Source organism: Aricia agestis, chromosome 6 (assembly GCF_905147365.1).
Source record: "Aricia agestis chromosome 6, ilAriAges1.1, whole genome shotgun sequence".
NCBI classification, from domain to species: Eukaryota; Metazoa; Arthropoda; class Insecta; order Lepidoptera; family Lycaenidae; genus Aricia; species Aricia agestis.
In genome coordinates this window covers 14,247,802-14,269,503 of record NC_056411.1, presented here as the reverse complement: position 1 = coordinate 14,269,503, position 21,702 = coordinate 14,247,802, and the positions used below count along the sequence as shown (strand labels likewise).

At 37.9% G+C, this 21,702-nt stretch overlaps 2 protein-coding genes and 1 long non-coding RNA gene across 6 annotated transcripts in view; 1 reads left to right on the top strand and 2 right to left on the bottom strand.

Annotated features, from left to right (window-relative positions):
• Positions 1–10,075, top strand: part of LOC121728098 — a 39,307-nt gene extending 29,232 nt beyond the window's left edge. Inside the window, exons 2-8 of the mRNA XM_042116205.1 lie at positions 2,731–2,806; positions 3,577–3,771; positions 3,845–5,229; positions 5,963–6,754; positions 7,920–8,111; positions 9,141–9,259; positions 9,647–10,075. Of these exons, the coding sequence (XP_041972139.1) occupies positions 3,577–3,771; positions 3,845–5,229; positions 5,963–6,754; positions 7,920–8,111; positions 9,141–9,259; positions 9,647–9,882 (2,919 nt within the window). The 5' untranslated portion in view covers positions 2,731–2,806 and the 3' untranslated portion in view covers positions 9,883–10,075. The remainder of the gene's footprint in view (positions 1–2,730; positions 2,807–3,576; positions 3,772–3,844; positions 5,230–5,962; positions 6,755–7,919; positions 8,112–9,140; positions 9,260–9,646) is intronic.
• LOC121728106 lies at positions 1,210–18,410 on the bottom strand. Its single transcript, XR_006035760.1, has 3 exons — positions 17,694–18,410; positions 17,144–17,151; positions 1,210–1,224 (listed from the first exon to the last, which is right to left on the bottom strand). It is a non-coding gene; the product is annotated as an uncharacterized LOC121728106 (long non-coding RNA).
• A 462-nt stretch (positions 18,411–18,872) lies between these two features.
• Positions 18,873–21,702, bottom strand: part of LOC121728099 (stress response protein nst1) — a 74,463-nt gene continuing 71,633 nt past the window's right edge. For all 4 annotated transcript variants that reach the window (XM_042116206.1, XM_042116208.1, XM_042116207.1 and 1 more), the window contains exon 7: positions 18,873–20,401. In XM_042116206.1, coding sequence (XP_041972140.1) covers positions 19,188–20,401 — 1,214 coding nt within the window. In that variant the 3' untranslated portion in view covers positions 18,873–19,187. The remainder of the gene's footprint in view (positions 20,402–21,702) is intronic.

Here is a 21,702-nt window from a genome sequence, read left to right as displayed (position 1 = left end):
AGAAAGTAAGCTGTCTTTTGTGTATGATTCTTCAAATAACTTGAGTTATACGTTCTTAACGCAGGTTTATTGTTTATTGCTTCATTGTGTTTACAATATTGTTGTAATAATGTCAATAAAAATTGTAATATTGACTTTATATTGGTAGTAAAAATCTATAAGTATCTATTTATATGCCACCCTATGTATGCTTGTTCCACAGACCACAGTAGTGCCAAAACTATAAAGTGTATGGAAGTGTCAAGTGAAGTATTGCAATAATTTTTCAGGACTTAAAAGTCAAAGTACCCTCATACCAAATTTCATCAAAATCGGTTAAGCGTGAAGTCTATAAATTAACTTTTTTTTTATTTTGAATCAGGTGACAAATAGATAAACATAAAATAGACAGACAGACTTTTGTATTTAAAACGTCAACATGAAGTAATTTTTCGATTCTAAATAAAATCTGCATTGTGAAGCTGCATTTTTAACCGACTTCCAATGATGAAATACTCAAACCAGATATGTTACTACCGCGCGCGTTGTGAAGCTTTAAATACGGCCCAATTGGGCCGTCTGTTGTTTAGTCTGCATCGAGCGCAGTCACGAATGTGCCGCGTCTTGTCTTACCTAAATAAATTGAAAATGACGTCGTGCCTGTATCGAAAATGTACCAATTATGACTCGAAAGTAAACAAAACACATGGAATCTCTTACCACATGTCTTGATTGCAATAAATACCTCGATTATTTACATTTTCAATTATTTTTTTCGAACAATCTGGAAAAAATCGAATTTTCGTCATAGCTCAGGCGAAGAAAGAGACAGCGATACGATTCGACGTTTAAAAATAGAACTGTCTCTTTTACGTAAATGGTTTTTCGTATCTTTTGTTTCACTTATCTGTCAAATATGTCAATGTCTGCAATTTTGAATTTGAAAATTGTTCGGAAGAGATTTAAGCCGGAAAATAGTATGGACGTAACATATCTGTATAAGTACAATATATATATATATATATATATATATATATATATATATATATATATATATATTTGTGTATGTTCAACCATAACTTCGCCGTTCGTGGACCGATCTTCATGATTATTTTGTTGTTGTACAGGGTTAAATCCGAGGTTGGTACCATGTTCACAAAAATGGTGATCTAATGATGAAATCCATGAGGAATCGAGGAGACTCCTTGAAATTTGTATGGAAACATATAGTGATTTTAATTTTTTCTGAAGTGTTTTAGGCATATACTACCAAAAAGTAAGATTTTGCACCAGGATGTACCCTGGTTCCAAAGGTACTTCCAACAGAACTTTTGAATCCTTATAGATACAAGTTCGAGGATTTTGGCTTTCTTTATACTACTCCAAGCAAAAGCCAATGAATTCTACATTATTTCTGCTGGCTAAATTTTATTTTGGAAAAAATTGGGTTTCATAATATATTTGGGTTTTTCGGACGCCAGGTGTAAAATCAACCAGAAAAGTTACTTATTTTGCGTACGCTGCCGAAACTATATAAGATAGAACCATAAAATGTTCTAAGTAATTGTAGATCTTATAAATATCTACAAAAAAGTCTGCGACACACTATACTTATCTATGTCGAGTAAGGCACAATAACAATTTTGTTATTTAAAAATCTTGAATTTTTTTTGGACAACATTTAAACGCGTTTATTTTACTTATGCAATTAATCCTTATGAAAATAAATTATTTCATCACTAAGTACGGTTTATGTAGATAACATTTGGTCTTTTAATGATTAAAATTGGACGTTTAGTTTGAAATTATGGCGAAATGAAAATATAACGATAGTGGACGTCACCAAGTTCGTGCGGGTTCCTCCCGCACGAACTTGGTGACAATCTGTGCAGTTCAGACTTCGCCTAAACCTCAACTATTTCTGTACTCAATCTTCATGCTTTTGAAGTCAGTACCAGCTTACCTTAGCGTAAGTTCTATGTCAAGGATCTCAGAACTTTTCTGGGCTGGTAGCGACTTCAAAAGTACGAAGATTGACTACAGAAATAGTTGAGGTTTAGGCGAAGTCTGAAGACGGCACTATAATAACGAATAAGAATTATTTGATTCTTTTTAGATTATTTTTAAGAATATTACTTTTGTTTTTACCTTGGAAGTCGGTTTTAATTTTTTGTTAAAAAATAATAATACCTATTAGCATTTTTATCTCCAAAATTCCGTTTGACTTATAGTCTCGGCCATTTCCTTCATTTCTTTCTTGATTGCAGCATTATTTCATTAAAAGCTTCTGAATCATTACAAACAGTGAAAGTTGATTAAGTTTGCAAGTCACTTCTGAAGATTGATTCGATTCTGCTGGCGTACTGTCTCTAGATAGCAGTGACTCAATACTACTGTCTAATGTCAGACATTTGTTCGTAAAAGTTGGTCACTAATTAACGTCATTCAATAGTATAGAGAGCTTTTTGCAATCGAACTTTGACCATGTGTGAAATTTAGTTACAATTCGGATTTTTTATTTGTGTACTATAGTTACTGAGATAATAAATTATGTATATTTTATGTTTTATTTGCTTGTGTCAAATGTATAGATATTGAGTAACCGTGCGAGAATATTTTGTCTTCTATGTGTACAGTTCCTTGGGTATACAATACGAGTATCTAGGTGTATTTAAAATAAGCTATCTACTATTTTTTTATGAAATAATGTTTAAAAAATAATTAATGTTGTTAATATTATATTTGTTGCAGAGGTTCCAGACGTGAAATGAATTAGAACAAAAATGCAAAGAATCTTTGGGCTTGGTGCCCAATCACAAAATAAAAGGTAACAAAATATATTTTAACTTGCTAAAATTAAGTAAATCATTCAACAATCAATGTAAATGAATTTAAAAATTTTAGTCTTGAAATATTTGTGGAAGTCCAGGGAAGGTTTATTTTAAGAGGAAAGTGATACCAACATCACGGGTAGTCAATAAAATCTATATATGTATATAAAACTCAAAGGTGACTGACTGACATAGTGATCTATCAACGCACAGCCCATACCACTGGACGGATCGGGCTGAAATGTGGCATGTGGGTAGATGTTATAACGTAGGCATCCGTTAAGAAAGGATTTTGATAAATTCCAACCCCAAGGGGTTCAAATAGGGGATGAAAGTTTGTATATAATAATACTTCTTAACGTGAGCGAAGCCGCGAGCTAAAGCTCGTATATAATATAGCATGTATTACATTAGTCATTAATTAAAATCCATACTTGAACATTATGCCGTATCTTCTTCGATTAGATGATTTATTTATTACTTAATGTGTTACTTGCGTTAATAAACGTTATTAAATAATTTTATTTAAATGTATAATTTTTATTATGATGTATCATATATATTCATCATCAAATGTAAAAAATAATATTGAAACAACTACAATTAAAACTGAATACGATTATAATAATAATATAACATTTCAATTACATATCAGCTGTACAGTGTACTGTTTGGACCAAAGGTAGACCTTTATAGACCGCGAAAATAAAGTTGTGTAATAAATACTATAATATATTTTGTATTCATTAATAATTATTACTTGTAGATGGTGACCAGCGACAGTGGCGGTTCACCGATCAACGGTTTCCACCTGGGACCTCATGATGAGGAGGCTCGGGCACCCAGTGTCTCCTCACTCTCAGTATACAAACAGAAGATCGACGCGCTTTTCGACGACACGAGGTCCCTCATAAGTCTACCTCAATATGGAACTATATCGGAGACCCCGCGAAAAGAAAGAGTGAGTGAGCTACTTAAGTTTGTAAATCAAAAATTGAGAATCAATGTTTATATATAAATTTATTTTGTTACAGTCCAGTTTGAACATTATCTCAAAGGGGAAATGTGACGATGACAGCATCTACGCCCAAAATAAAATTAAAAAAATTAACAACACGGTCCAGGACCGTATAGAGAGGATGTTCGCGGACATGGCCGGGGACTCCCCGCAAGTCTCCGAGATGATCGGCGTTCACGTGTTCAACGTCCACTACCTCGGCTCCACGCCGCTGCAGAGCAAAGTGACTAGCCTATCCGGACTTCAGGATCCTCTCCGAGATCTGTACTTCGCATATAGAAGAAATTACCGCAACAAGAACGCGTTCTCCGGTCGTCTCGAAATATCTAAGAGCGGTCTCAAGGTGGGATACAAGGGGGAGAAGGGAGATTTGGAGCAACTCAATCCCTTTCCGACGATAGCCGTTTGGTCGGCCGTCAAATTTGTCGTGCAATCTTTTGTGAACCGAGACCGCCCGAGCTACGCGTTCGTTCCTTTGATCACGGACCCCGACAACATCGACCGACAGTCGCTCTTCAAGACGTTGGAGACGTCCGACAAAAAATACATCCTCTCTCACAACGAAAACTCACATTCGCCTCTTTTCGCTGTCGTGATGAGGAAAATCGGCGTCGCGAAACAGCTGGAGTGCCACGGGTTCGTATGTCAGACGACCGAGGACGCCATAGTCATAGCGGCCACGCTGTACAAATCGCTCATGTCGCACATGAGCAGGCAGGGGCACAACGACAAGAAGTTCAAGAATCGCAACGGAGTCAGCTGTATGAGTATAGCGAGTAGTATACCGGCCAACGACATACCGACGCGACCGCCGCGGAAGAAGCGGAGTACCTCCTCCACGAGCGGCGACAGCGACCGGGCCGACGGCGTCTCCGCCAACGGATCCTACGTGGAAAATTCTAAGACCGATAAATCTCTATCGGATAATCAGCTGGATCGATTGGAACCTCGCAGCCCCCGGGAACAGAAAAGAATAACAGTCGACCAAGTTAAGGCGAAATTAGATTTGATTAAAAGTAACGATACGAGTGGTAGCGACACTCGTAATTCCAAAAATTCTGCCGCAAACGAGTATCGAAGAGTAAGTCGCGTTCAACCTCCACCGAACCACACGAGCAGCGAATCCTCGATGAGAAGTAAAGTTTCGGAGCGGATAGAGATGTTTCGCGAGTTGGAGAGAAAGAAAAACATTCAGAGGCCGCCGACGTTACCGCCTCCGATACCGACTAAATCTTTTTTACACTCCCAGGCGGAAATGCCGCAGGAGTCTTTAAAACGAAGCCAAAGTCTTAGGAAATCTCTTAGTGAGTCTGGTGATATTCTTACAAAAGTGGCCATACCACGATCAGGAAGTTTTTTGAACGCCGGCGGCCTAACTAGGTATAAATCGATCGGACACAGGTAAGCAAAAACTTTTTCTAAATAACTCTATTCTAAATAGATAAAACCGACTTCAAAATCGTATGTAATTGAGAATTAACACTCCCTATCTCCAAAACTACTGAACCGATTTTAATGAAACTTGCACAATTTTCTAAGTTGAACAATACCTAGTACAACAAAAAAAGAATTACTAAAATCGGAATGGTAGTTCCAGAGATGTGCGAACACAAACATAAAAACATACATACATATACTTTTGAAATTTGGCACATTTGTTCAGACGCTGGTAATAGACAAACATATTATACGAAAAATGGGCAGTTCTGGAAATATTACATGTACATACGCGTCGAATTGATAACCTCCTTTTTTGAAGCCGGTTAATAAAATTGTTATTTAAATGCATATTCTTATATTGTGTTGAGGTAAGAATAAGAAAAATTATAGTTTTTAAAAGTAATGTTCGAACGTGGTTCGAACGGTGTTGATAGCTGGACGATGATAGTGACTATAAATAGTTTGCAATTTCTTATACCAATTAACTAACAGCAAAAGTACTTTATTAAGATCGAATTGAACACGCTTGATGAGTTTCGACATCTTGCGTGAACATAATTGTGCTAATGTAACCGCGTCCGCTACATTCCTCTTATCCAGACATTTTATACCAATTAATAGTAAATTATTTCAGCCTTATAAATTACGAGTAACATTGAGCAAGGGAAATTAAACCGTGCACTCCTTTTTTCAGAAACAATGGAAAGAAAGGAGGTGGATCGCCATTGGGGTTTAATGAACTTTTTAATGAATTCAAAGTTCAAGAAAACTTGCATTCGATGGACGAAATACTAGATGCCATAATAGATCCGGAGGGAATGTCTTTCAACGATTTGAAACCCATATACAAGGAGTTCCTTTTAAAATTGGCAGTGACGCTCACAAAAGACGAAATATTCCAACACAGTAAAGCCATAATGAAGAAGCAGAAGAAACGAGTCCTACGAAAGAACAGCACGTTCCAAATTAAAAGGAAGAAAATATTCAAGGGAGCCAGCGGCCTCCGAATGGTATTTCGTCTGCCGTTCGGGAAGGATTTTCAGAAGAACGACAAGAAGTCGCAGATAATATTCAACGCTCCCAAGCCGACGGACAGCAAACAGATATCGGAAAGTTCAGTTTCGACTTCGAGCTACGACATACGACAGTTTAAGCCGAAGGAGCCCGAGCTGCCTCCGCCGAGGAGACAGACGATGAGGGAGAGGAATTCCAAACGCTCGGAAAATCCGGTGCACGTCTCCAAGCGGAGCGGCAAGCACAGACAGGGAGAAAGGAATTCTGCTTCAGAGGATTCAGACTTTCTTACGTTGAGCAATCGCCTGGGCTGCCAGAATAGGAACAGCTCGAGCGGTTACGTGTCCTGCTCCGAATGTGAGTCGGAGGGTTGCGTGGACCGATGCTACTGCTCCCTGAAGACTGGCTACAAACCGAAAGATTCCACTCAAACTAAACTACTAGGGAAGACGAAGTGTAAAGATTGCTTTAAGTGAGTACTTTTTATTAATTTCTCTAACATGGAACATAACAGTACCTGCTTCTAAAATATTGACTTCAACTCGCTCGTTACACCCACATGTATTTGAGAGAGGAAGCAAATGTTTTGGCAGCGCACTTATTATTATATCAAACTCACTCAAACAATAGACAAAAAAATTAAAAATTTTCCTCAGAAAGTAATTGAATTCTGTAGCTCACGACGAGCGGCCGTCGCGAGCCGACGATTTGTCATGCTCTAGTTCTACCACACACATTTCATTTCTGCATCGAGCCAGAAATAATTATTAACCTTAGATATCAGCTAAATTAGAAATATATTTAACACATTATTGTCACGAATTCATTGATGCAGGACGTATGTGTGAGTTAAAAGTAAAGAGTTTCGTGGAAAAATTTCGCACATAATTTAGTTGTAATTTTTTAACTGAGTATATACTAGTGATTTAATAATAATAACTGTTACAAAAGCTATCGTATTAAAGAGAGTCTATATATTATATTTAATATTAAGTAGTGTTCCATAGTTTTGATAAAAAAAGCAGAAACAAAAAATGGGATTTGACCTAATTAAGGCTTCGAAAGCCCCATGTCACTTAGGTCCTGAGTAGAGTCAGCTAGGCCACTCTACTCGGTAGGTGTGATCAGGCCCTTAGCGATGCGTTTTGTCAAGTCCCATGAATGTTGATCGAATGCAACTTCACTTACGTGCATGGGCGTACCCAGGCAGCTGAAGATAAAATAAACGTCAATTTTCCTGGAAAGTGGGAAACCTGAAGAGTAGGTTACACGTTTAAAAACGTGTAATATACTCTGCGCAAAATGAAGTTTTGGAAATAAAATATTATATTTTCAGTCAGATTAATAAAAGTCAATTTTCAAGACTTTTTGTTTCAATATACCAGACCGACCATCTTCTCGGAGCAGGTATGCTGCCCCCCCCTCCCCCCAGCTAAAATCCTGGGTTGGCCCATGCTTACGTACCCACACATCAGTTATCGGGTGTTGCACTCCTTTAGAAAAGCAATTTTAATACGATCTACATGTTTCAGAAACTGTAGAAATAAACGAGAGTTCTTTAACCGACACTACTTTATCTTCTAGAATTCCTTTAACGTTATTTATATTTGCTGCAACGTTTTTGTATAATTTTCCAGGGAGACGTACGATGGCGACTACAGCGTGTGCTCGTGCGACTCGGAGAGCTGCGCCGACAGCAACAAGTGCTACTGCAGCGGGCCGCGGCGGCTGGCCACCGCGCACAGCCTCGACTACCTCAAACCCGCCAGGAACTTCTACGCCGACCGCCTCAAGTCCTTCGACGAGTACAACGGCAAGACGAAAACTAGGTCAATACTCTAAAAGCTTTAAATAATTTTCGAATACATCATAGACATTAAAGAAATTGATTCATAAGCAGAGCTACGTTGTTTGATCGGGCTATGTCGAGTCCCTGTCCACCGTGATTTGTCTTGAATTTGGCCATAACATAACTTGGCATAATTACGAAGGACCACCTGTATAAGAATCAATTTCCCTGATAGTATGTATGAATATATAAAATTCTCAATTTTCATGCTCTATGCTGGAACTCCAGGAGATGTTATACAGTTGACTATCTTCATCTAGACCACTGACCACCCAATTCCATTTTCTCGCACACATTAATGTGTTTTAAATAAGGTAAAGTAGCGAAACGGATTTTAGCACGGGCTACTATAGTTTCTCCACATCTATGGTTAACTAACCACACTAATCCATTTCTAATCTCTATGCTTATTTCTCACTTATAATAAAATGAAAAATTGTTTAAATCTAAGACAAGAGTTTATCGGATTATTTTCCGGTTGTAACGGCGATACTTTATCCGATTACGAAATAACGGTCAAGTACGTGTTGGCTATCGAGCTGTGCACTTCCGTAGTCCGTACTACCACGTACTACGAGTGCGATTTATGAGTGCACCTCGAGTTTTTTCGTTACATCATTTAAGAGCTATTGTTTACACGTTACACACCTAATATTATATTGTAAAGGAATTCTTTTATATTGCCTTACATTATTAATAAACAAAACTATTATTCCTCATCAATTTTAGGGGCAGTGCCCCAGTGTGGATCTTACCCGAATTTTTCTGCCACACAATTTTTTTGGATGTACTGTCGCCAGCGGAATGTCCGGACTATGACGAATCTGCAAACCTACTACGAAAGAGCAGATCTCTATTAGCGACGAGAAGCACTGCCCTTCAGGGACTTTGTTTGAACATAAAAAATAATATGTACCTATAAGAATTTTAAAAAATACAATTGCGCAGGCCTACGAAAGAATTCAGATTTTATGACATGACACTAAAGTTGAATGTTGCACGTTTCCAGGAGCAGGTCATCGCGGTCGCGGCGCGCGCGCAGCTCCGACAACCTGGCGCTGGACTACGAGCTGCTGCTGCAGAACCGACCGCAGGACAAGCGGCCGCGGAACATGCAACGGCTCACCGGTACGTTCTGGTTTACTCTTACATATCATGGGATTTAAATTCACCAAAGGACATGCCACCTAACAATCCCCTACGTCACTTACATTTTTGATTATGAACTGGCAGACAGCAAAGTTACAAATCAAAAATGTATGTAATTTGACATAAGGCATTGCAAGCGCCTGCGATGTGAAATCGAAGGAAACTAGATATTATTGACTACGCCACTGGACGCTGCCGCCCCTAGGCCGTGGGCTAACGCCTTTTTTATAAATTCGGGGCTGATTCTAAGCCTTTTCGTGTATTTGCAATGCTTGTATATTTCCTTCTGCCTTTTCTCATCTAAAAAATATTTCCACGCGTATCTTGTATGTTGAAAATTCCTTCAAACTGTTTCCTACGTTCCAGTTCGCAGCACCGGTGCGGGGTCTCAGGACGCTCTCAGCGTGAAGAAGTCTGCGGAGATGGCGGCGCTGTTCGCGGACGTCCGGCTGTCCCAGCGGACGGACGTCCGGTCTCTGGCCGGAGGGCGCCGGACGAGCCTCCAGGCCGGACCCACAACCCCGTCCTTCGCGAAGATGTTCGACCACAGACCTCTCAGTAGGAACGCCAGTCTGGAGGACACGCTAGGATACTTCCCGTAGTGTGTTCAGAGTCGTCTTATTCCCGAAACATATTATGAATCGATATCGGTCATTTTGGAACTCCCGACTTCGACAAGATTTTCTTAGTCGAAGTTCGAAATTGAAAGTTTATTTAATTTTCGATTTCGAACGATTCGATTTCGATATTAAGTAGGGTAAATGACTAGTAGATTGGACAGTACTAGTCATTGGAAAAAGCACAAAAACGCCATATTTATTAATGTTGCTTTAAAAACTGACGGTTTTTATTTAAAAACAGGCATTCTTTTACTGTAAAAACAGGACATTTTTAAAGCAACATTAATAAATATTGTGTTTTTGTGCTTTTTCCAATGACTGGTACTGTCCAATCTACTAGTCATTTACCTTACATATTATGTAATTTGAACCTGTTTTTCGCTGTTGAAACTGCCAAATGCATTATGGCCAAGCATCGAAAAGTTTGATGTGTTTGCTCAACACCATTCCGATTTGAAGGTTGTTGAGGATCATGATCGAAACTTTCAGAATCGTAATTCGAAATCGAACTAGTTTCGGGAGTGAGGCTGCATGAGGTAAACTGCTCGTAACTCTGAACGCACTTGATGTAAATTTTAATCGACAGCACTTTGTTTCTATAATACATTTACAGAACTAATTGTGCAGCATGACTGTTGAGATTTAAGCGTATAAGACCTCATTTTCACGAGCATTTTGTGGCGTTAGTAATAATAGAATTTATGCGCTAATAGGTATATTACATCTACTTAATTGGTAAAATAGTTGTTACGTGTGATCGATTTACAACTCATATCATAAGCGCATAATTCCATTATTAGCACAGAATTCGATTTTCAGCGCAGTATTACATTATACGCGCAGAATTTCATTTTCAGCGCAGGACTCTATCAATAGCGCAGAATTCCATTAATAGCGCAGAATTCCATTAATAGCGCAGAATTCCATTAATAGCGCAGAATTCCATTATTAGCGCAGAATTCCATTATTAGCGCAGAATGGAATTAGTGCAGAATTCCATTATCAGCACAAAATTCAATTTTTAGCGCTATTTTAAAGCGCTCGTGGAAAAGAGGCTAGGGTTACTTGTAACTGTTACTGTGCGGGTAACAAGCTGTTACTAGTGACTTTTATCTATTTCTTGTTATTTAAATCTACTTTTGCCATTGATTTATTTGGGATTTTTATCAAAATTGATATCATTATACGATATGAATTCCGAGGTGTTTCTACGTATTTATTCATTTTATGGGATGAGACGAAAATTTTCATAAATGTAGGTAGTTCTTTTTGGGAAACTTGATATTTTATTTTTAATTTCTAAAATTTACTAATTTCGGTGTAACTTTTTGTCATCGATTAGATTCATGAATAGGGTTTGTCATGCTATTTTATTTTATTTTTAAGCACAAGTTACTAAATAAACATCCCGAAAAAGTTTAAGTGTGTACATTGAAAGTCTTATGGCATTTTGTACATTAATTTCATTAGTAACTTTTATTTATTTGATTGTATCTCACGTATACCACCTTATTTGTTAATAAGGAGTTAATATAGGTATTGCGATGATTATTTTGTATTAAACTATGTATGTGTAGGTATTTATTTATAAAATATCATAATGCATAATTTTAGTTTCCAGTCATAGTCTTAAACGAAACGACATTTATTGTAATGTACTTAGTAGTCTTTTTGTACTATTTTTTATATAATATTAAGTATGTACTTTTTATAATTTTTTTTCATTTATTTCTTTTCTAATACGCATAAATTAACTTGGTAGGTACATGTTAGCCCAGAGTTTCCTTTAACTTCTGCGTATTATGGTGTTACACATTTTGGTATTGTACGTATGCCAGATGTTTAATGAATAATGAGTAATGACGGTTGATAATAGCATGTTTTATTATATTATAATATTGTAATAATGTCTCATTATGTATTTCGAATGTGAATTCAAATGTCGTTTTGTTGTAATTATAAAATACTCCTATGTCTACGATTGTGCAATATAAGTGCAATATTTTTATACTTGTAAGGATTCTTTATTAAATTGTAAATAATATTTAAAAATAATTGTTTTATTTGAAAAACGAACAAACCATTATTTATAACGAACAATCAAGAACAAACGAGGAACAAACGCGGCTATCCGAGTATAAAAATCAAAAAATTACTTAGAATAAAAAATTTTGGGAGGCTATATTCCAGGAGCCCAAAACGACCAGAAGCTGGGTCGAAGTGGGCATTCTAGTTTTTTTTTATAATTTTAACGCAACAATACCGTGAAAGCCATGTTCAGAAAGTTTTCAGGAGAGAGTAGAGACAAAAAACTTTATATTATTTCATAAGAAACAATAGTAAGTATTACTTAATTGAAATATATTAAATAAACTAAAATGATATAGTTTAATTGACAAAGAAATTGTTTTAAATGAAAGGTCAAATGATTTTTGTATAAAATACTAATTTTCGTCTGAGGAGAGACGAAAATTTACGAATAAGTATCTAATACGTGAGTCAAATATAAAGGTTTACAGGAGTAAACTTTTCAAATTTGACTTACGCGGTTTGTTACCTAACTTTTATGAGACAATATGCAAAGTACATGGTACTCTCAAATTAATGATGCGCATGGAAATCTTCGCTAACTGTCGTAATCACGAAAACACCCGAATCTATGAAAGGTAAGAGCCCCAAGCAATGCACTTGCATTTTGCACCTTGTTCAAAGGAAATAGAAGTAAATATCATATAGCCGGTGGCTGTCCGCTGTTGCCGGTCAGTCAATATGCCGCGGCCGCATCTGCGTAGTATTGGACGATCTGCGTGTATCGTCCAATAGTATCGTCTCATAGCACGAAGCTTGGGACGATAGACGCAGGTGCGGCCGGGCCGTAGGTGCTATAGCTCACCGGGAAGCCGTCGCGGCGTTACCATGGTAACTTATAAGCAACGTCAGACGCCTCTACGTCGCTGCAAACAGCGCTTGCAGCGACGTCTTCCGACGCTCGGGGAATACGACCGTTGCCGAAAAATTACGAAAATTACTATGCGCATTATCACTTTGGGAACACTGGTGGTTTTGTTAGTAAAATACATAGAGAAATATAAACTAGGGTTGTTGAGGAAGTGAGTATGAGGAAGAGGAGGAGGAAGAGGAATTGTCACGCGCAAATTTAGAGGATGCGGATGAGGAAGAGGATATTTTTTTGAGGAAGAGGATGCGGATGAGGAAGCGGATGAGGAATGAGATGATAGGAAATTATAAATACTAGCGGACCCATCACCCAACCCAAAAGCCTTTGTCCTGTCTGTACATAACTACTAACTAGGTACATACATTACACAAAAAATAATTAAAAGGTCATTTTCCAGTGGACTCTAATAAAGAATCATCAAAATCGGTCCAGCAGTTAAGGAGGCGCTCAGTAACATACACAACACACGCACACAAAAAATAAGATGAGTGAATAGCCTGTGTGTTGCCATAATTAGATACGCGACGCGCATGCGCAGTGAAATTCCTCATAAATTCCTCTTAAATTTTGAGGAAGCGATAGCGGAAGAGGATTTTTTTATTTTTATTTATGAGGATGCGGTAACGGTTGAGGAACCCAAAATATTGCGGAACTTCCTCATTATGAGGAAGCGGAAAAGGAACTTATATTAAAATTTAATGTGATTTAATTTTTAAAATGTTATTAAAATAAGAGTAAAAAATAATAATAATAAGAAATATAACATGTATTTTATTTGTAAAAGAAATACACTTAACTATACACAATTACATATTATATAAGTACTTTAATTTACGACTTCAAGAAAAGGATCTTATTAATATCCAAGTTCTGTTCAATGTATAAAAAAATATGCTTTTTTTAAACTTTTCTCATAACGCTAAAACGCTCCATAATCCGTTTCACTTGAGTTTATGGGTGAATTTCCCAAACGGCTTTTTTTATTGTCTTCGTTGAAATTACTATTAAAAAAAGGGAAAATTGTTGTAAATTATTTGTTTTACTATTCAATGGGTAGCTATAGGATTGTGGCAAAAATAGGACTATTACAAAGGTAGAAATTAATAACTTAAATATCTATTTTTATCAAATCGGTGCTGTCCCTCTACTTTTTTTACAAACAAAAACGCTTACATACTAGCAAATATGAACAATTTAAGGGTATAACTTATATTGTTTCATAGAATATTAGTTTATCTATTATTATAAACCATATTTTATTATTTAATTAACGATTATAGTTACTTAGAGGCACAAATGTACTTGTCCTGAGAATTTTTCTCATATCGCTGGATAAAAGAAATTTAAGCATTACTTTTCATCGACGAGTCGGACAGTCCCCCCACCCCAATTTTAATTTACTCCTTAGTGGGCGCTTCCACGCAGTCAAGACGGATTTGGTTCAAAACGCTGCATATTCCCGTGAACAACATAAGTATGCCATTAAAATGCTCTCGGTCAATTATTTTATAATATCGGTGATTGAATTTTTAAAATGTAATTAATAGTTTTAAAATTGTTGTTTGGTTCTAATGAATGTAGTAAGTGATTAAGCTTCATTATCTGTAACCAAATTTATCTTAGATATAATGCATTTTTTATAATTTCCTAAAAAGTGCGTTTTTTCCCACGTCGCTGCTCTCATATCGGTGTAATCGGTGGTCATTTTAACCTCCGATATGATAATTTACACCGAAATGATAAGAAAAAACGAATCGGTGTCTTAAATCTAATATCGGTGTTTGGAATCATGACCAACGCACAGTTTTGTCACATCGGTGGATTGCTTTATCATATCGGTTGATAATTTTACCATATCGGTGAATTGTTTTATCATATCGGTTGATCTAGTGGCATTTCGTTAAGTATACAAAAAAAATTACAAATGCGCAAGATTGTAAAAATGAATGGATGTAAGGATGTATTGGGCAATTTAAAGTTTTTACTTAATTTTTCTTTTCACATCTAGTTCGTTTTAACCGATTCAATGCGGCGCACATTTTTGAAGACTTTCAGTCGTGGCGGCATATAATTTTCTCGTGATACGTGAGCCGTATCATACGCCATAGAAGTAGGTGACACGGCTACCGTGTCACCCGCCACGTTCAAAAAGGTTTATTGTTTTTCTTGGTTTTTAGGCGTTTTTTAACTTGTTTTATTTAGTTGAACCAAAACCATTGATGTTAACGGAAGGTTACGTAGTTTTGAGTTGATTTCGAGTAGTTTTACTAAGTGTTAACCTGAAAATGGCAGGCAAGCGATTTTTTTATTCAGATGTTGCAAACCTTTTGTAGGTTTCAAATTTAGAAAAATGAGTACTTATATTAAATAGATCTGGGTTTCCGATGTAAATTATACGTTCGTAGATAAATTTTAAAGAAGTTCGTTGTTAAGTTTTTTTAACCGACTTCTAAAAAGGAGGAGGAGGAGGAGGTTATACGTTCGGCTGTGGATATTTTTTATGTGTGTTCAACGATTACTCCGCCGTTTGTGAACCGATTTTTTAAATTTTTCTTTTATTGTATACAGTATTTATTCCGATTGATCCGGTTTCGAGTTGGTACCATGTTCACAAAAGTGGTGGTCTGATGATGGGAACCATGAGGATCCAGTGGACTTCTTGAAAATCAATTAGGAACATAATATGGTTATTTTGGTTATATGGGATGTATTATGATCATATGCTACCGAATTGTCTGACCGAATTTTTCTGATCCGAAATTTCGGATAGTGTACGGCCGGGCTAAAAAAGAGGACAGCCCCTACTTCCTTTCAATTCACTGAATATTCAGAGGCGAAGCCTATAGGCTTGTTTTACGTGGAAAATTAAGACGGTTTTGTTCAGAGTAGAACCTTCTAAAGTGTAATTTGAGGGAGAAACAATCGCTTTCTAAATGACACGGCTCACGTGTCATACGCCACACGTTAAAAACCCATAAGACACGGCCGCCGTGTAATCCGCAATGAATGCACCTTTAAAAAAGGTTGACGGCCCCTACTTTTTTTCAATTCACAGAATATTCAGAGGCGAAGCCTATAGGCTTGTTTTACGTGGAAAATTAAGACGAAGAACTTTCTAAGGTGTAATTTGAGGGAGATACAATAGTTTTTTAAATGACACGGCTCACGTGTCATACGCCATACGTTAAAAACCTGTATGACACGGCTGCCGTGTCATCCGCACTGAATCGGTAAAGACAACGATGATATATATATTTTTTTAATTCTAAGTCCTTACATCAAATATTGTAAAGCATTTTAAAAATATTTTAATTTTATTTTAAGTACTCTGTTCTGTATCAAAATAAATACTTATATTATAAATATAATATTATGAAGATAATATTATCATATCGCTGGATTAGTATGTCATTTCGGTGGTTAAACTTATCATATCGGTGCACAGAAATAAAAATCGGTGCCTGTTTATCATATCGGTGGAAACCAGAATTCAAACTGAATTTTCTCCTTAGTCTTAAATGATACGTTAATGATATTAAATTTGGGAACATTTTGTGTCCTAAAGAATACATAAAACCTGAAAAGTATATAAAATATGTATAAATAAAAAAGTTCACCGATATGATAAAAAAGGTCATTTGTTGAAATTCACCCTTATATCACTGACGCTCACATGCAAGTGGAATGGGAAAAACTACGGTCTTGAGCGTTAGCGTTTGTATAGCTAGTGGAACGCGGGGATTACCTATATCCAATAAAATAGCTGTCATTTTATACGGCATAGCCAGTCCAGCGTATTATAAGATACGTGGGCTCCACACTCGCGGCGCGAAAGCCCGCGAAGGCCGCGACCCACGAGTGTGGAGGGTTTCGCGTCGTGTTCGCGCTTCGTGTTCGCGCTTCGTGGCTTTCCCCGTCGGCCGTCCGGTGTCGGTTTTTTGGCCAGCGACAAAGGGCTCGCGAAGCGCGAACGTGGCATCATCCACACTCGCTTTTATTCAGAGTCGCACACAATGTCAGAGCAGCAGCAACAGTGACTTCAACGTCCGTTCTCAAATGCACGAAAGTAAATGCGAAGATTGCGAGTGTAGAGGGCCGTATTTGTTCGCGTCGTGTTCACGGTGCGTTACATCCGTGAATCGCGGCCGCAATTCGCGCCGCGAGTGTGGAGCCCGCATAGAGGTCAGTGACTAGGGTAACAGTATAGTTGGAGGTAAGACAACTTTGTATTTTGAAACATAACGTTTTTTGTCGCGATGTTTGCTTTAGGGTAAACTAAAAAACATAAAAGACTTTTACATATTTTTATTAACATTTTCAGTTACATTGCCAAAACTGATGGACGGATTTATTTAACACTGGTTTGTCGAGCAGGCTTTCGACAAAATATAATAAAAGCTTTTAAAAAAGCTGATTTTTGAATTAAAATCTAATAACACTTTAATGAAGTTGCCACTGATTATTATTATTTAAAGCAAATGAATACGCATACAACTTAGAATGAATGGACAAGCAGAAACTAAGTATATTTTATTTATGATTTTGTCAGTCTTCAGATGTTTTGTTTTAACATAGTATCTATTTACTGAGATATGCGTAGTAAGTATAACATTGCTTAATAATAAAAATCATTGTGGCATTGACTGTCTAATACAATTTGAAAGTAGTAAGCTACATTATTAAGGAACCAAATTTATTATTTCAATTTTAACATAATTTGGCAGAAATTAAGAAATTACTTGAACACAATTTATTTTCGGCAGTTCCCGTATTTTTAGTGCAAAATGTTATTCTAATCAAGACTTGGCATACATTTCTTAACTTTAATAATAACAAAATGGCCAACGATTTAAATATTATCGTATTGGTCGAAATCAATCAAAACAATAATGATTAGAACAGCACCCATCACATCGAGTCGATCTGCTAAAAAAATGCAAGAAATTGAATAAGAAATGTTGGTGCTAATGTCTTTAAGCACTGGCCAAAGTTCTGCAGATCGAACACATGTAAACAATGCCTTATTTCTAACATATTTCGTCTTGTAAATTCTAAATAGTTTTGTCTTTGAATTCGTTCGTCTTAATCTACCAGCGTTTACTAAGAACATATTGGACAATATAACACACCAATAATCTCTAAAAAGGACTAACAATTTTATTGTACCCGATTCAAAATGCAAAGACCATACATTTTATACATAATATAATATATCGTTTTATAATAATATAGCTTAAATATAAATTATATTTACAAAGTATATGAATTTCTCTGAGTATTAACTATTTTATTCGTTGCATAAGGAATGTATAAGTACCTAGTTATTTCGTTTTGTGCATTGTTACCACCATATTATACAGATAAATATTATAAATCTACTTTTAACTGCTTACAGTTACCTACAGGGTATTTAACCAACATTACAATTCGACAATTTTGCCAAAAAGTAATTGTATATTTTAATTTTTAATAGAGGTACAATCTTGTCAGTTAAGAGTCCGGCTGCCATCGCAGTTCTCATACAAACGTAATACCAAGATAATTTCTCATACGAGAATATTTACCATATTTGAGTTATTATTCAGCTTAAGATAGTAATTTTATATTTATATACTTACCAAAAATATGAACGATTACAATATTTACATACTAAATTGTAATCGTTCATATTTTTGGTATGTAAATATTTTGCAGTGAATGTTTGTACAGGAACCTAGGTAATTACTATCTTAAGCTGAATAATAACCAGTGACGGATTAAGACTACTTGATGCCCTAAGCTATCCATGCCTGTGGTCCCCAACATCAGTTTTTTCCTAGAAACTTTTTTGGTGACGTGAGAGTGAGATAATTATAAGGACGAATTTTTTTGTGCTTCATCTGGTGCCCCCTCTGACGTGATGCCCTAGGCTATAATTGCTTAATTTGATTAAGGGTTAATCCGTCACTGATAATAATAACTCAAATATGGTAAATATTCTCGTATAGGAAATGGGGAATAGGTATTACGTTTGTATGATAATTGCGATGGCACCCGGACTCTTAAGTCATTTTGTTACAAAATTGTCAGCTTGTAATGTCGGTTGAGTAAGACCCTATTATAAAGTTTATTTTATAAACTACTCCTAAAATGTGTTCAGGTTTTGTACATGACTACATTAGTACAGTAGAAAAATAATATTTTTGTAAACTCATATTGAGCAGGCATCTTTGATTCGCGTATTTGAGACAAGTATAACAACGTATCCTATCGATATATCTCGTATATTGGGTATATATTATACAGTAAACACTTATCTAGGTCCTTCGGGGCTCGGACCATATGGCATTCAGTAGGGGCGGACGGCGCCGAGGCGAGTGCGCGGGAGGGGCTCGGCGTAGCTGTGGCGGTACTTGGCCTGCTGGCGGTCGGCGAGCTCGCGGAACTCACGAAAGTCGCGCTCGTAGAAGCGGTCGCCCTCGGCGTAGGACTGGCGCTGCTCCTCCACCAGCCGCGAGCGGCTGAATCCGCGCTGCCGGTCCGACCAGTCCCGGCGCCGCTCGTCAATCACCGGCTCCACGATCTCGTCCTCCTCGATGCGGCGGTCAAGCTCCCGCCTCTCCCGGTAGCGGTCGAACTCGTCCCGGTGCGGCTTCGGCTCGATCCGGCTCAGATAGTCCTCGGAGCCGTACTCGTATCGCTTCACGTCGTCGCGTTTCCGTCCGACGCGAGGCAGCCGCTCTATTTCCCTGTGAGCCAGATCCGGGACACCCAAATCGCGCACTCGGTCCTCCTTTCGGCGCTCGGGCTCCCTGTGCGGACGCTCCGGTTCCCTGTGGGAGCGCTCCGGTTCCCTGAGCGGACGTTCCGGTTCCCTGAGCGAACGCTCGGGTTCCCTGAGCGATCGCTCGGGTTCCCTGTGTGCGCGCTCGAACTCCCGGAGCGAGCGCTCGTTTTCCCTGCGGGTGCTCATATCCCTCTGCCTGTCGGGTCGCTCGTCTCGTCTTTCTTCCTCGGGGGAAGATGTGGAGCGACCGTTCCTCTCGAGCATGCTCCGCCGCATCGCCATGTGTGCCTGGAGCTCCCTGTTGAACCTCTCCCGCTCAAGGTTCCGGAACTTCTCCTTGGCGACGTTGAAGCGCTCCTTGGGCGACGTGTCCGTAATCTGGAGGCTGCCTTCGCTGGCCCCGCGCTGCAGCTTGCCGAACCGCCTCTCCTCGGCTCGGTCTATGCTCCGGTTGGAGTGCTTGGTGTCGGGGACGAACCTCCGGACGTAGTTGGGTCCGTCGTCGGAGTACTTGTCGGCCTTATCCTTGCCGCGCTCGAGGGACTCGTGTCGGAAGCGCCTCTCGAACGTCTGCTCGCGGAAGGGCGCGAGCTGGTCGCGGAACTGCGCGGCGTAGTCGTCGGGGAAGTCGGCAGCCATGTTGTAGTTGCGGGGGGAGTGCGGGGAGAGGGCGCGGCGCGGCGGGGAGGCGCGGGGCGGGGAGGCGGCGCGGCGCGGGGGGGACACGTCGAAGCCCTCGTGCATCAGGTACGCGGTGCTCTCCGCCCAGTCTTCCTCTGAAATACCAGAACATTGGCATTAGAATAAGTCCAACTCGAACACCTTGAGTCATCGGAATGATTAGGTTATTTTAAGATAACAGAGAAAGGGGGGCTCGCAGAGATTGTGATTTGATATAAATATTATGCTAATTAAGATGACGATTGAATTCTTATCAAGAAAATAATGGATTATTTATACTGATTCACTTTCTTCCACCTGTGAGAAACGTATTAATTATGTTATTTGTGTCAGTGTCGCGATAAACTATGCTACTTGTCTCGTTCGTCGCCTACTTAGACATAATATATGCGCGATATGGCTAACAAATAACAATACTTGACCTATTGTCAGTCACTTTTACTATTAACGGTACCTGGTCACATCTCGTAGTGTCTAAACGTGTTCTCCGAATTCTCGCTGACACGAAAAGGAACCTGTCCACCAATTTTATGGCTAAATTTGAGAGAAATTCGAGGATTCTACTAATTGATGTGAATCTCTTCTGATTGAAAAGTAAAAATTTTAATAGGGAAGTGTATAATGATTGGCACGCTTCGAATTGTTAGAATACTATAAATAGAATTTAATTGTTGCTAAGTTTCTCCTTAATGACAGCGATTTTGATTGAAACATGCGAAGATTGATTGCACATTAGATTTAGATTCATTAAGACTGCATAGACTCATTAATTAGAAAAACGCTACACCTTAGGTATATTTAAGACAGCTTAAAATGCGCAATGTCAACAAAATATAAAGTATTACAATATTTAAAGTTAAATATGCGAACATCAATATATTGTGCTACAAATTACAATCAACAATGTTTTGAGAAAACATTTCCAAGAACGTTTGTATGGAGAGTTGACTAGCGCAGCAACGACATTCATACTACAGGTTTCTAATTATAATATTTACTATTGTTTGCGTATGTGCAATAGTCGAAGGCGTTGTTGAGGTATTTGAGGGCGAGATTGCAATAATGAGATACATTATGTTAAACACGTCCATAATTTACTACTGTAAGGTTACCTACGTCTTACAACATGGTTACAATTAATAGAATATTATAATGCAGATAGAAAAGGCGTTTCGTTTTAATTACCCTTTAAAGTAGACTAAGTTACAAGTCAATAGTATTAATTTTGTATGTAATATCAGGTATAAAAATGTGATGAACTTAGTGAAATTTTTAAGTGTAAAATGTATGTTTCTATTTCGATGAACTGTAGTAGGTATATATGGTACCTAATTGTCTATATTATGTAGTTTATTATATCAAATGATTGTAGTTAAAAGTTGAAACAAACGCATTA